The sequence below is a fragment of the Mustelus asterias genome, chromosome 13 (assembly GCF_964213995.1).
Source record: "Mustelus asterias chromosome 13, sMusAst1.hap1.1, whole genome shotgun sequence".
Lineage (NCBI taxonomy): Eukaryota > Metazoa > Chordata > Chondrichthyes > Carcharhiniformes > Triakidae > Mustelus > Mustelus asterias.
In genome coordinates, this window is record NC_135813.1 from 87648525 (window position 1) to 87665315 (window position 16791).

The 16791-nt window shown below is 40.1% G+C and overlaps 1 protein-coding gene across 25 annotated transcripts in view; it reads left to right on the forward strand.

Annotated features, from left to right (window-relative positions):
• arvcfb (ARVCF delta catenin family member b) overlaps positions 1-16791 on the forward strand; it is a 322152-nt gene that overhangs the window by 265955 nt on the left and 39406 nt on the right. For all 25 annotated transcript variants that reach the window (XM_078227226.1, XM_078227206.1, XM_078227208.1 and 22 more), the window contains one exon: positions 80-151. In XM_078227226.1, coding sequence (XP_078083352.1) covers positions 80-151 — 72 coding nt within the window. The remainder of the gene's footprint in view (positions 1-79; positions 152-16791) is intronic.

The window sequence follows — 16791 nt, forward strand, 5'->3', positions numbered from 1 at the left end:
GCCACACCTAAAGCCTCTTGTGAATGTTTCCCAATATGATAGCCATCTTCCTGAGTTTGTTTTTCTCTTCCATGTTTAGGTAAAAGGAATGTAGATGCTGACAAAAACTTTGATACTCTGGACTTGCCAAAGCGTATAGAACCAGTGAAAGGTAACTTGTGTGTATACTGAAATGTCCCACAATGTTGTGCATGCCAGAAATCCATTTTAATTATAATATCCAGCAGTCATTCATTCAGTCGTTTCCTGTTCTTTTGTTCCTGTTCCACGCTGTGCATAACAGATTTTTAAGCCATTCCTAAAAAGTCTTTTTCCAAAGTGAATGAAACTTAATAAGTAAACAATAGGCTATTTTGTGCGCACACTCCACATCTGCCAGCTCTAATCCAAACACAATGAACTTAACTTCACATTTTACTAACGTAATTTGTGAACACATTAAGTTGTTTTCCAGGTACTGAAAAAGCTGAAAATATCAAGTCAGGCAGCATCTGTGGAAAATCAGAAGTCATTGACTTTTTTAGGTCTTAAGATCATCCCTGCGGACAGTGAGGTAGATTGGCAGAATTGGACGGGGTGGGTGGGGGGGGAGGGGGCAAGAACTCGGGGGAGAAAAACAGCACACACAGTGGAGGATGAGAGATGATTAAATAGCAGAAATGATGCTACCAGGAGAGTGAAGGAGCAGACGTTCATCCATTCAATTAGATCATGGATAAATAGTTCATTCAAGTAGTTCCGAGAATCCATACAGTGCAGAAGGAGGCCATTCAGCCCATTGAGTCTGCACCGACTCTCCGACAGAGCATCTTGCCCAGACCCGATCCCCATAACTCCACATATTTACCCTGCTAATTCCCCTAACCTACACAGAAAATGGGAGCTATAGCTAAGTTCTGAAGCAATTAGTCAATGATAAGGCTGTAACGTGTTGAGTAGAAAGATGTGCCTGAAACTTGTATTGAACTCTACTGGAAATAATACTAAAGACCACAGAATCTCCTGTGCTTGCCGTTTCAATTCTCCCACTCTGACATTCTTTTTAAACACAAGGGTATAATTGAATTAGAAGGTTTACTTGACTGATCCCTGGATTGAAGGAGTTATTTCATTTGGAAAAGTTGGACAGGCAGGGCCTCCTTTGGCTTTCAGAAGAATGAGGGAGAGGTGATCTTATTGACGCAGGATCTTGGTGGACTAGACAGGGTTGCTGGTGAGAGGATGTTTCTTTGCTAATGGGAAAGACTAGAACTCGGGGACACAGTTTTAAACGAAGGGTCTCCCATTTAAGATGGCGATGAGGAAAACTCAGAGTTTTTAGTCTGGAATTCTCTTCCCCAGAGAACAGTGGAGGCAAAGTCATTGTATATTTTTAAGCTGTTAGATTCTTGAATAATGAGAGTCAAAGAGGAAAGGAGAGATAGACAGGAAAATTTTAAAAACAGATCAGCCATGATTTAATCAAATGGCAGAGCAGGCTCAAGGATCAAAATGGCTTACTCCTACTTTGCATGTACTGTGCATCTACAACATCTCTCTTGAGGAGAGGTCTTCAGACCATTGTTGACTGACTGCTTTTCCACTGATGTAGTCCAAGCAACTGATGGGTTCTGGCTTTTTCTATTTGACTTGTCAGATTTCCAGCATCTGTAATATTTTGTTCTTTTTGCTTAGCTGATGTTCGGGATGACAATGAATGCGTACAAGTGTAATGCTTTGCTACACAATTCATTTCCACATCTGTGCTCGGTTAGCTGATCCTCGTTTGTGTGATAAGAGTGCAGTAATAGGGTCCATGTACCTAGGCTCACCATCTCCACTTGGCTCTCTCTCCCACTTTTTCGAACCCTTCTCTTCCCAAAGTTCATTTTAAATTCCATGAAAAATCATGGAATTAAAGATGGTCTTTGAATATTAAACATCTTTCTCAACTTGTCTTTCTCTCGCCCTCACTCATCTTCCTAATTTAACTGAAGGGTGTTGAAAAAGACTGGGGCCAGCTGTTATTTTCGATTACCTCAGACTCTCAATGTTGGTGTTCTCTCATTCTTGCATTCAATCTCGCTCATTTGCAAGTGTTCACCAAATGCTGTGGCTCATTTGAAATTTTGTTAGATCCCATGAATACATTTACTGTTGTGTGCTTTGTGCAGCAATGTTTGGGACTTAGAACCAAGACTAACTGAAGAAATAATCTGTTTCTACACCCACTGTTAGCAATGTGTAACGTTTTGGCCTTGTTTGGGAAGGGTGATGGTTTCTGCATGGAATCCTGTAAGGTGATGCCAATCTGAGACAGCAATCTGAAAGTATTTCTTTTAAATGTACTGTGAAATACAGTAGTTTTGATAAAGATGAAGTTTTGTACACTTTGTTTAATCTTTGTTATTATGTTCAATTCTACAAAACCGGCAGTTCTTATGTTAATGAAAATAAGTTTAAATTAAGCCACAAAGCAGCTTTTGAATTTGATAATTGACGTATACGTCCTTTTAATCAGGCCTCCTTAGAATTATCTAATTACAATTAATGAATTCCAAGCCCCCTGGATGTCGAGGAGCTTAAAAGTAGACAGTGAAGGAAGAAAAGAGAAGCTTGTGACAGATCTTGAGGATTTAATGCTGCAGAAGCCTGGAGGAATATAAAAGGTGTAAGGTGACATTAGAAAGGAAATTAGAAAAGCAAAGAGAGGGCATGAAAAAATATTGACAAAGAAAATGAAAGAAATCCTAAGTTGGTTTTATAAATACATAAAGAAGAGGAGGATAACTGAAGAAGGAATAGGACTTATTGGGGACCATAAGTGATTGGAGGAACAGAGATATAGGGGTGCAGATAGGCAAGTCTTTAAAGGTGGGATTGCAGGTGCAAAAGGCCAATTGAATGTTGGATTTTATATACAAGAGTATTAAATTACCCACTTCGTGATGGGCAGCTGCGGATGGGCAATAAATGTTGGCCTAGCCAGCGGTGCCCACATTCTGTAAAATGAATTTTTTAAAAAGCAAAGACCTAATGTAGAATTTGTACTCTGCAGTGTTTGGGTCACAGTTGGATTGTTGTACCCAGTTCTGACATTATTATAAAAGAAACATGGAATGCTGTGAAGGACCCAGCTAAGATTCAGTGGAATGTCAGGAAGAAGTGTTTACACTATAAAGACTTGAAAAGCTGAATACTTTGTAAAAATGAACAGCACAGGTTAAGGGGGTAAATATTAGGTGTCTGCAAAATTATGGCAAATCTTGAGTGTATTTAGTCAACATTACCACAGGTTGGTATTTATTTAACAGGCAAACATAAGCTTAGAAATGGGATGAGTCGCATGGAGGGAGTTGAACTAAAAGAATTCACACATTGAGTTAGCATGGCACACTTCACCAAAAGTGAATATAAAGTAGTAGCAATAGCATTATTTTAATTTTTTTTCTGAAAAATGCAAGCAGTTCTGAGAAGATGTCAGGAAGATGGGAATAGAGATAACAGCTTCATTTGAATAGGAACCAATGAACTATATGGAAGTGTATTTTATACCACCCTAGGCCACTATGTAAGAGTCGTTGTTCTCTGCCAAGTTTTTGTCCACTCAATTTCTTTATATCCATCCCTCTTTGTTATCACCATTTGCCTTTATATCTATTTTGGGTCATCCACAAACTTGGCAATAGTATATCCAAGTCGTGAATATATATTGAAAATAATTGTAGCCCCAGCACTGATCCCTGTGGCACTGGACTAGTTACAGGCTGCCATCCTGAAAATGTCCCTCTTATCCCAACTCTCTTTTCTATTAATTAGCCAATCCTCTATCCAAGCTAATATGCTGCCCCTAACTTGGGAAGATGTTTAATTGAGGTCCTGCATATTCCTTCTGTGCAATGTTATTAGAAATGCATCCATATTTTAAAAAGCAAAATAGGATATTCATTGCTTGTAAGTTGAGAAGATGCAGTATTAAGATGCTGGCACGTTCAGTTTGAAAAAAAATGTGTTAAGCACGACCTTGGAAGGAGTTTTAGAAGCTTGTTGGTGAGTAAAATGCACTGAACTTGCATATTCTGAATGACAGTAAAGTTGAAATGAGCTCATTGCAATAATTTCCAATTGAGAATGAAACAAGCCTTCACCCTGGGATTACATTAGAATTGATATTCTATAAGGCTCAGAATATTAGGACACAGCTTTGTACATGTAATTTTAACGTTGTAAGTTCCTATCTCAGCCATACTGATTATTTCTTTTACGTAATGCTAAAGGAGAGTGTAGACAAGAAACCTGTAAGTTCCCAGGAGATGATTAAAGAATTTCAGAGTTACCATGGTTCTCGGAGACACGGTGGTTCGTTCAAGGATAGCATTGGAAATTGGAACAGACTACCTAACTGTCCTAAATGCCAAGAGCATTTATGTGCAGTAACAGAGATCAGAGTGCATAAGTGTGCAAACCTGGTGGTTTTATGATGCCAGTTGATACTGGACATGTCAGATCTCAAAGTGAAAGCTGGCTTGACAGATCCAAACTCTTTTTTTAAGAAACCATGAAGGTTTGTTACTGAAGACGCTCACAAGAGTTTACTTTTAACACTGTATACAGTGTTTATTAAACAAGATAAATTAGCTTATATTCCACGAGACAAAGACATTAGAAAAATTTCTGTAGAAACGTCAAAAAAATTATTCAGATTCTCCACTGTTCCTTTTATCCCAACAACACCCTTACAGACACACAACCCCGGGGAAGATTTACCAGCATCTCGACACCAAAGCATCTTGCTTGGGCTGGCTCAGTAGCAAACCTTTTTCTTCCGATGGATTTCTGAGCATTCGCTAAATGCTTTTCCCCAGCTGTTATCTCTGACACAACCAATAAAACCTGCAATCTGAACTCTGTTACTTGCACTTCAGAGCAAACACAAGTTGCCTAAATTAAAGTCCTCCGCAGCCTTGCAGAATTTCTTACTAAAGGGTTTAGAACTTCTGCCTTCACTCTCTGGTGCACACTGACTGAACTGCCCTCTGTCTTTCTCTGTGTCTCCATGGACCCTTGTCGCTAGGCAACTGCACAGATTTTCTACTTTTCATTTGTTCACTAAATTCACTAAACTACTAATCCCTTTGTAACCCATCTCTTCACTTCAAGGGTTATACAATCTCATTAAAATGCTTATATACTAATAGGGCCTCAGGCTTCCTGGCACAAAGCCCACAAAAAAATTCTCACTGAAGCTAGAATCATGTTCCACCTTTCTTAACACACAAATACAAATGTAAATTAAGCTTGTACGTTGCTCCTAATAGTGGCAGCGAGTTGAGGCTGTTGAAATGTTGTACATTATCGTTCAAGACATATCATCCAAAAACAAGAATCATCAATCCCTACAGTGCAGAAGGAGGCCAATCGGCCATCAAGTGCTCTCCAAAAGAGCATTTTGCCCAGCGACCATCATCCCTCAGATCAAACTGGAAAGCTAAGGTTACCATTTCCTTTCATTAATGTAATCTTAATCAGCCTCTTGGCTTTGCAGTGGAATCAACAAAATATCCTTATAGTTGAATAATGTGGGAACAAGCTAGTCTTGAGATTTCAGAACACTGTTGACCCAAGATGCTGTGCCAGAACATAATAGGATGTGGGTTCATCCTAGTTCATCTCCACATGGAGTTTTTAATCAGAATAATCAATAGGTGAGAATTATTTTGTGTATTACATAACATCTGGCTCATTCCTGCTATTGGCAGCATTGTCCCTGCTCCGCTGTGTTGTCCATGCGAGGAATAAAAAGTGTAACTTGTAGAGCCGGTGATGAAGGGAAAGAAAAGGTAATTGGGCATTTTGATTTCAGACTGCTGTGCAGTGAAATAGAACTCGGGTGAGGTAAACAAAGGACAAATGGCTTAAATATCCCCTGTGATGTTCTGACAAACTCAGATGTCCTGGAATCCATTTTGCTTTATTGGGAGATTACACAGTATTTGATTGTCAGTCATCTTGTCTCCTGAATACTTGGAAACAATGTGCGCAACGCTTAAATGTCTTCTTGACAACTCGATGTATAAAATATATTCTATTTATGACTGTAATGCAAACATGTCTTGCAAAATTAGTCTGAAGAGCTATGATGACCTATATAATGTGTACATCTTTTGAATTTCTCCTTACAGCTGTCAGGTTCTGTACGAGTTGCTTTTATTTGCAGTTTTGACATAATGGAATATGAATGCTGTGGTGCATCTGAGACCGTTTTGCACTTATCAGTATGGGAATGTGTATAATGCTTAGATTTAACTCATCGTGTACATTTCTCAAGTGCATGTTGTTTCTTGGTGATATCGCCCAGCTCAACCTCATCACTGCCTCCACTGTGTTTCTGAACTGTCAGACTGCTTAGATGAGCAAAGATTTCCTCTGAATAAACTCAGAAAACCAAAACTGTTGTCTTTGGTCCCTGCCACAAGTTTCATTCCCTAGACACTGACTCCATTACGCTCACCGACAGCTGTCTGAGGCTGAACCAGACTGTTTGCAATCTTGTGTCATACTTAATCTGTGAGCTTCTGACGACAGCCATATCATCATCAAAATCCACCTCAGTAACATCCCCTGATTGCACCCCTCATCTGGTGCTTATACCCTCATCTAGATCTTGATTACTATAGACTTCACTTTTTCAAAGCAAGGCTCTGATTTCTACTAAATAGAAGCAAATTGCTGCAGATGCTGGGATCTGAAACCAAAAGAGAAAATGCTGGAAAATCTCAGCAGGTCTGGCAGCATCTATAAGGAGAGAAAAGAGCTGACATTTCAAGTCCAAATGACCCTTTGTCAAAGCCCAGCTGTGGGTCATTTGGGCTCGAAATGTCATCTGGACTCGAAACATCAGCTCTTTTCTCTCCATACAGATGCTGCCAGACCTGCTGAGATTTTCCAGCATTTTCTCTCTTGGTCTCTGAATTCTACTGTTTTGCGGCGAGAATACTTAAACCTTTGTGTGACCATTAAAGAAGAGAGAGTTGACTTAGATTTCACTTAGGCAAACCTTTCTCTTTATTAAAAAAGTTAAGTACCAATAATCAACATAAATCTACATTAGTGACAACACTAACTTAATTCATTTAACTTGAACCTTAATTTTAACTCTTAACTTTAAGTTTTTGATTAAAAACAGCTACTACCCATTTGAGTGAATTGGCCAGGTCTGCCCTTCAGCATTAATCTTCCTTGTGGTTCTTTGTCCTTCTCTGAAGCTACCTTCAGGGCACAGATTGCGACTGTGATTCTCGAGTTTCCGCTGAGAAAAAAGACTCAAAAGCACATCTTTTATCCTAAACATTGCGCATTCTTCCAGAAAGTTCCCTGTCACTCAGCCTGATACCGGAAACTGATCACAGTGTTTGATTGCAGCCAATGGAGTTGCTTGTAATCAATGCCCAAATGTATATACCGAGTTGTAAGTCACATTCTCTCACCATATATGGAATAAGGTGGGAATAATTAGCACTGGGATGTTTGGCACTCATCCAAATAACTACCCTTATTTAGTCAACACAGGAAGTGCCAGGTCACATCTCCCAGGACAGGTCACGAATTGCTGCAGCCTTCTCTGACCTGCATCTGTGTTCAACACAACTTGACCAAAATTCCCAGCATGCTTGATTGTAGCTCTCAACCATTCTCATTGATGCTGTCACTGTCGACATTGGCCAACCGGCCACACTACCCTCTAAACTTGTGGTCATCCAGAACTCTGCTCATTGGCTTCCAGTTAAGTTACGTGACTTTAAAAATCTCATCCTTGCTTTCAAACCTCTGCATGGCCTTGGATCCTCTCTCTCTCTCTCTCTCTCTCGAATCTCCTACAACTCTCAGATACCTGCGTTTCTTCAATTCTGCCCACTTGAACATTCGTGCTTTTAATCGCACCACTATTGGTGATCATATCTTCAGTTGCCAAGACTCTAACCTCTGGAATAGCTTCCTAAAAACTTTGTGGTGATAGTAGTGCAATTGATATAGATATATTATAATTTTTTTATCTTAAAGGGGAATGTTTAAAAAGTCAGCTTTGTTCCACAGGCATTCGGTATGTCTGGGAGGAATAAAACTCAGATTTTGGGAGAGCAGGATAATTATTTATTTCAGCCTTGCAAATGTTTACTTTATGTGGAGCTAATGTACTTTTATTTACTTATATTTCCCTAAGATTTCTGATTCGGAACAAGACCCCAAAGGTATATTAAGCCAAACGAGACCCCAACATTTTTTTTATTTTGACATAAATGTGAGGAAAGTATACTTTCAGGAATTATTTGACAGACTAGGGTTTTTTAGTCATGAAAAAAAACTTTATTTAATAACACAGTTTATATATAGTTCTAACCATTAACAGTTGAACAATATTAAAACATGAAAAGGAACAACTTTAATTTCTAACTTATCACTGTTTCTATTCCAAATAAGCAAAATTAATCTTACAGACTTAAATGCCATTTTAATTACAGTTTGCAACCATAAGCATACTTCCTATAATGAATGTAGACAGTCTTCAAGCTTTCAGAGAGAGATAGCGTTCAAGAAATTTGTTGCAGAATGCTAAAACACCCACAGTAATTCCCCCTCTCAAGCATTGTGTTAACCTCCCCCCAGCCACCCTGCCCCACCACCACACAAGTATTGGGGACACTTGGTGGGGAGCAGGAAAAATAAGGACATATAGCTTCCAGGATCTCCAGCATCACATTTTGCGGGTACTCCAATGTTGCACAGGAAAATCTGTGCAGGAAGTTTCCATGTAAGAATTTACCCAATAATTGCCCACAAGTGCTGACTTCCTCTGGACAGTGGCAGTGGGCTGCGAACCATCTGGTAGAAGTGATTTAAATCGCCAACTTAAGATGGTTCTGCTGGTTTTACTGTGATAGTTACTCCGCAAGATTTAGAAGAAGAGGAGTCCCTTCCAACTCCAGAGTAACTATCTAAACACAGAGCAAGCCTCATCGGCCTGAACAGCACCCCCACTCCCAGCTCTGACCCCTGGCCTGGCTCAAACACCAACCCCCCCACCCCCAGTGAAAATTACCTGCTCAATCGTCCCTTTAAATATTCTCTCTACAGCAGTTGCTGTAGAAAGGGGGTGTTGTCTACCTCATTGCGCTGCACCCAACCTCATTGTGGAATATTGGGCAACACAGGAGCTGTGTAATTACAGTTGTCTGGCAAAAGTGGTATTTCGACGGAGATTGCCACTCTATGGAAGATATGGACTAAGATCATGCCAGCAAGAATCTAGTTTCCAGACTCTTGCAGGATTTTGGGCCCGCATTGCCTTTTATGCTGACTGCTAACACAGGCTCAAAATCACCCCAATTGACTAAGAACGATTCAACTTCTAGTTACAAGATGGCTCAATTCAACTAAAATATGATGTACGTTGGCAAATGACATGGATTTTACAGAGGGGAATAAGAATTCTTTACCTCTTTAGGCTTGATGGCTGTTCTCAATGATGGAATCAAGAAATTCCAAATTGCCTCAAGATTTTAGATCTTTTCCCATATTACATTTCTCAATCTATGGACTAACCTTTTCAGTTCTTAAAAGGCTATTTTCACTTGTAAAATAAATGTTTCCTATTGCACCTTAGCTTAAGAACTTAATTTATTATTAATCTGTGGGGAAATTTAATATTGGAATGAAAATGCCAAATTTTACCAGAAGTGCTGTTGGATTTATCTTTGAAAAGTCTTCCACTTTAAAACCTGTGCATGTATAGAGTAATTTAATATTATTTTAAGGAAATAAACAATGTAATCCAGAGAGGCATGCATGTAATTATATTATTTTGATTATAGAATATACTAATTCAATTGGCATGGCCTGAATCCTGCAATTTGCGGCTCAAATGATTATGCAAACAGACTTGGATTTGATTTGCTTTGGAAGCTCATTGACAGCTCTTTTTATCATTATAATTAGTCAATAAATTGAGTGCTGTTTTTATTTCTGATGTCAAACGATTGGCAAACCAAAATAAAGACAGTAGAAAGAAAAACATAGTACAGATAATCATACTAGCTCCAGAGATCTATTCTGTTGAGTGACCTGTCAGTTTTTTTAACAGCATGTTGAGGTATGTACTTTAGAAGAGAGAAAGAATACTTTGGAGTTTAAACAACACAGTCCTACTCAAGTGCTGAACTTTCTCACCTTCAGAAATTACACTGGGGGGGATTGAACATGAACATTGAGTTTGTGTTCTCGTTATGCTATTTTAGCGAAGCATGTTATCTATTTATTTTAAGTTAGCTAAGGGTTTCAGACGGATATGTTATGAATTTGAATGCTCATAGTCGGTGGGTTAGTCACTACTATAAATTCAGGTGGTCTGAAGGTAATCACTCAGAATAGTCGATGGCGAACCGTGGGCGTTTTCATCTTCACAATGATCATAGAAGATCATAGAATCTTTACAGTACAGAAGGAAACCATTTTGGCCCATCTAGTCTGTACCGACCACAATCCCATTCAGGCCCTATTCCTGTAACCCCACACATTTACCCTCCTAATCCCCCTGACACGAGGGTCAATTTAGCATGGCCAATCAACCTAGCCCCCACATCTTTGGACTGTGGGAGGAAACCGGAATATCTGGAGGAAACCCATGCAGACACAGAGAACATGCAAACTCCACACAGGCAGTGACTCGAGGCTGGAATTGAACCTGGGTTTCTGGTGCTGTGAGACAGCAGTGCTAACCACTATGCCACCGTGCTGTCCACATGATGTCAGCGATGGTTGGTTTAACAGGCGTTGACATGGGAATTGGAGGTTGTCTCTGCAGCCTAACAGGGTGAGGTACCTCAACGGTGTCTGGTGGTATTGGGATTGCAATTAAGTCCTGACTTGGTAAGTCTGAACCTGAATTCTCAACAGGCTCCAATTTTAGCGGATCTGTTTTTCCTGCCAGTAACTGGTCTGCAAGTCTCCTCCAGATGATGTCATCTGAGGTCTGGACTGTGTAAAAGACAGGTCCTGTTTGTGCAAAGACCGTGGCCGGAACCCATTTCTCCCAAGGAGTACTTCCGAGCCAAAACTACTTGTCCCTGGTGGGAAACTGCTTGCTTTGCTTTCACACTGTTCCACTTGTGCTTGTTGCTGTTGTCTCACAATCTCCTTGGTTTTTGGAGGTTTTAGAAGATCAAATGCAGAACGCAACTGCCTTTTCATCATGAGTAATACAGGCAAGGTCTTGGTCGTGGCATGTGTGATGTTCCAATAAGAATTTGTTGAGGCATTGAACAAGTGCACCTTGTTTTTAAAGCATATTTCAGAGTTTGGATGAAGCATTTTGCGAATCCATTCCTGTGTACCAGCACCATCCTTGATGACCTTAAGGGAACATGTTGGGAATTTCTTATCGTAGATATTCTCTGGCACCAGTGAGGCTTCTACCCTAGTGTCAACTTTCATCCTTGCTGGCCTTCCAGCAGTCGAGTGGCCCACGATCTGTGTGCAGTACCGGTGGTGGCTAGCGCATGTTGTGATGGCTCCTCCTATTGACTGTGTGTCACTTAACTCGTGACTCTATTGTGCAGTTTGGATGTTTCTCCTTTTATTTAAATGTCTTGGTTTGTCCCTGCTTTTTATTCTTTATAGTTTGCTTTTCGTCCCTGCAAACACACTGTGTCCTTTTTTTGCCACCGCTTTGACATTCTATGTCTTTATAACAGCATTCAGCAGCAGTATACCCTGATTTTGCACCAGTAACATCTATGTGCCCCCGTTGCTTTGGGTGTTGATTCAACAAGTATTTTGTGCAGCTGAGTGAATTGCTGGACTTCCTTTTCCAGCTAGCTCCATAAAAACCGTGATTTCAATGGATTTCTGCAGAGTGGGATTACTCAGTGAATAGGCATTTTTGTGTTGCTTCGTTGCAAAGAACGCAAACAAATCTTTCTCGAATAGTGTCGCTAAGCACCTCTCCAAATTCACAATATCCTGCAAGTCTCTTGAGCTCTGCAACAAATTGTGATATTGGCTCCCCCTCCTCTTGATTTCTTTTATGGAATCTAAAGTGCTCTGCACTCACCAGGGATTTAGTGTAAAATCTGCTTGCAAAATTTCCACAGTTTGCTTGGATACCTTAGTGCCTGGCTTATCAGGTTTCACAAGACTATGGCAGAGATTAAAAGTATTTCCTCCCATCATGCTCAGGAAAGTGGGCACCATAAAGTCTTTTCTATTTTACCCGCCAGCACCAAATAATCAAACTGCTCAGTATAAGAGCTCCACTGCTCCACATTCTCATCAAAAACTCCAATGATGCTGAAAAACCCAACCATTTTTACTCGTGTGTGTTGCCCTTGTGCATATTTTGCAACCGTGTTTCCAGCAGCTGCCTCGGTTTTACCATTTACACAAGGCATTAATTTAACTTCAGTCTGTCACTTACTGCAGCCAGCTCGCGAATGTCGTCAGACAAGTATCTTTTATTCATATCCACACTAGCCAACTGATTTTCCCCATAGACAGCAATGTGTGTAAAGTTTCCCCTTTTCTGACTTTTCTGTGCTGAAGCTGCTTACAGCGGCTGAACAAATGCATGTCCGTTATCCTCATAATGACACTCTGGAACACTTGATAAACAAATGTAATTTTATTGGCTCCCATGCCTGCTGCTTCATTGTTTCCACTCTACATCATGTTACATCTCTTCCTTGCATACATTACAGCAAGACCCTACAGAAAGCTAAAGGGAATTTGCAGTCTTGAGAAAATCTTTCAGATGATTTTCTTATTTTCTCGGCCGAAAGTATTGTCAGTATCATCTTTTTGGCTTCGATGAAAGCAACTTAACATAAAGGTATGAGTTGAACTTTTAGTTGGTGTAGCTATTCCATCTTGTATTTTACAGGAGTTATCTCCCAAAGAGGAATCTTCCACCATTTGCATTTCTATTTTAATTGCAGCTTGTCGCAGAGCTGCAAGGATTTTCACATGCAAGATTTTAGTCTTCTTGCTGAAGTGTGGTCAGATTGGTCCCCCTGCTGTTAAATGCTCGGAATCAAGTGCAACTGTCAGGCCTCAAGTGAATGCCTGCTTGATTCCACATCCTTATTGCTTAAAATGGAGGAAGTGAGTTTTCTGTTGGTCTGAGGCATCAGCAAGCATTAAATATAGTTTAATCGGTTAAAGCATTTGTCCCCAACTTAAGAGGGAAAAGATTCCCCATACTGATTGTGTAGTGATTCCACTGGAAAGTGTGTTTACACAAACATATGGAAATAACCATGTTGGATGTGATTGTGGTATGCTCCCCGATGCTGGAGCTATCTAGGTTTCCAGATGAAGGATGGGCATTTCACCAGACTATCAAAACGCTGTAATTAATATTTCCAGTCGTAACATTTCAGAGCTTTGGAGAGGAGTAATATGGACTGGAAACGTTAGCTCTCTGTTTCTCTCTATACTGATGCGGCCACACCTGCAGTTTTTCCAGCATTTTCTGTTATTTCAGATCTACAGCATCTGCGGTATTTTGCTTTTACCAAAATGCTATACTCTGCAAGGGGAAGTACCTTCACAGGAGGGACAGGGAAAGATTGGGTAAGGAAGGCTGGGGAAGATGAAAAATACAAATATTGGATGACTTAGGAGAGACTCTAATAGACTTCGACAGAGTAAAACAGTTCTCGTTTCCAAAAAGTGTAAAATAAAGAATTGGATAACTAAGACTTATTGACTTTTGTTAAATGTTATGTACCATAATAGCAACGAAAATATCAGTTAACATGTTTTCAGAAGCCAAGATCCTGACAGAGCAACCTCACTGACTTTTGTTGTGACATTTCAAGTGGACTATAAAAAGGCCAAATGCGGTGTACCTAGACTTCCAAAAATAGTTTTATAAAATACTACTTAAAGGTAACTGTCACCTTTGTGTTGGATGCAACTAGAAGTCACCAAATATCATGATCCTGCCCTTATTTCCACTAGCTGATTGTGAAATTGTTTAATAGAACTTACTGGCTGTAAAAGGGCCCGTGTCATTTAGAATGTGAGGCCTATTGTACAACAGGCCCCATGTTGTGTTGGCCGAGCATTGTTTGGTTTCACTGATGAGACGAGCCTGTATAATTGAGGACAAGGTTGTATTGCAACCTTTCACCTGCCTTCATACCCATCAGCCAATCCTCCTTTGAGAAATTTTATTGTGGTAGGAATTATTGAATGGTGACCCTGGCTTAAAATGTTGCAGGGTGCTCTAAGCTACGTTTGAAAGTTTGGCATGATGTAGACCACCCACTATCTCACTCTACTCTATACATCTTGCCACTGCAGCCCACGACTGCTTACTTTTCAAGTGAGGTGCTACTTATTTTGCAACTAGCCTCCATTTCTGGAGGGTGTTCCAACTATCTGCTACCCACTGACATGGTTGCTTCAGCTTTCCCCAAGAACAACAGTAATACGTTCTGAAAGTACAGTTCCCTTGGATATGTGCCCTATTTGTGAAGCTCTGTCAGAACGTAGAAATTCCAGGTGACTTTAAGAGATCCCCCAATGATCAGTCTTCAAGAACTGAAACAAGTTTAACTGTAGCAACTGCAGGGACATAACATTGCTCATCGTAGTTGGCAAAGTCCTAGCTGGGTTAGTTCTCAATTTTCTCTTGGCAACTGCAGAGATGGCCCTTTCAGAGTCCCAGTGTGGCTTCCTATCGACCAAAAAAGCGCCAACAGGATCTACACAACAATGCAACTTGAGAAAAATACAGAGAGCAAAACATGCCTTTGTATATGGCTTTCTTCAGTCTCACAGAAGCCTCCAACTTGATTTGATTTATTGTTGTTTTGGGATACAGTGAAAAGCATTGTTTCTTGCGTGCTATACAGACAAAGCATACTGTTCATAGAATACATAGGGGAGAAGGAAAGGAGAGGGTGCAGAATGTAGTGTTAGAGTCATAGCTAGGGTGTTTGTAAATCAAATTCCCATTTGGAAGGTGCTACAGTGATATGGATGCCCACCTAAGTTTACGACTACCGTCCCTCTACTACATAGCTATGTAAATAGTACTATGCAATAACTCTACCACAGCTACCTTCCTTGCCAAAACAGGTGTGAAACAAAGGTGTGCAATTGTACCAACAATAATCTTAATCTTTCTTACAGCAAGGCTGCAACTTACCGCTGACAGACTCCCACCAGGTGTGGTAATAACTTAACACGTTGATGGTAACCCTTTTATATGCAATCAGCTGAAAGCCAAAACTTCAAACCACTTGTGTGATAGAAATCCATATGTTCATGAAGCACAAGTTAATGCCCAACCTGAAGTACTGCAACACACAGTTTACATATTCATCAAAGCTTGTAATAGCACGATACTTGCCTTGAATGCTAAGGCCAAAGTCCTTTTCAAACCCACATCAAATATATTAAATCCAATGCCTTCATCTGAGATTTCTAGTGAAGTGTTAGAAAATGTCCTTTGCATCCCATAGCTTAGAAGCTGTTTATTCCAAAAAGCTGATATTGGATTCAGTTATGTATTTCTTCCTCAATGTGCTAGCTTGCCCTGTGCTAAATTATGTTCTCAAGTTTTTCAGAGTTGTGATATCAGACTGATATAAAACTCAGGCTTTTGGGCAGTAGTTTGCCCCATGCATGTCAATGTTGGTGAACTCAGACAACCTATCGAGGCTCTAGAAAACATCACTCATTAAGAGGATCTTGCAGGAGGACAAAAAGACAAACATGAGCATCGTCCAAGATGCACACATGCCAAATATAGAAGCCATTGTAATCTCATATCAGCTGAATCGATGTGACATATCATCAGAATGCCTGGCTCCAGACTGCCCAAGCAGGTGCTGTACTCAGAGTTACACCGGTGAGCCTGTCCACAGGGCCAAATTAGACATTCCAAAGATGATCTCAAAGTCCAAATGAAGGTCTGCTCTTATCAACAACATATAGGAAATAAGAACCCCATCACAACCCAAAAGGGTGATCCATCATCAAAAATGTCAGGACCTTCAAACCACCAACAATAGCCATTCGGAGAGAATGGCGAAAGTGAGAGCATGCAAGGGTCTTAAAGGGAATGCTGATTGAAGGTGGCCTGTTTGTCCTCTGTGCGGCACGTACTTGATTGTTGGGCAGCTTAGAGAGAATGTTGGAAGCACTAATGTTCATTCGTTTCAATGACTTGGATTCTGAGACAGTCAAGTTTGCAGATGATGACAAAACAGGAGACGAGTTGATTTTGAGGAGTTAGCTTAGCCAAAAAAATTAGTTGGGCAAAATGAGTGACATATGAAATTCAATGTGGATTAGTATTTTTCAAAAGAGAATAAATGAATAATGTTCAGAGCAGCAGTCATTAAAACAGAATGCTGAATTATATAGCTCAAACAGTCATGTGTAAGGCAAGAAGTTGTGCTTAAGCTCATTCACGTAAGAGTCATTGAGACACGAGGGGCATTCAAGCACAGCTGGCAATCCAAAATATAAACCCCAGGTTGATTTCTGTTGCCAGACATCTGTTTTATGAGAAAAATCCAGAAAGATTTGCACTTTTGAAAAATCACAAGGTGACCCTGTGGGGGTATATTGGTCAGGAAATGGCATGAGGAATGTAAATCCAGTGGATATCTTGCAAGAGTTGAACAAATAGGCTTCAAAGTGGTGAAAATGGAACTTCTAAATGTCAAGATCTTTTTACTGCAATGATTAATATTTAAGTGACCTTAAAGTTGTGTTCTGGAGATGAACATACTTGGAATCGTT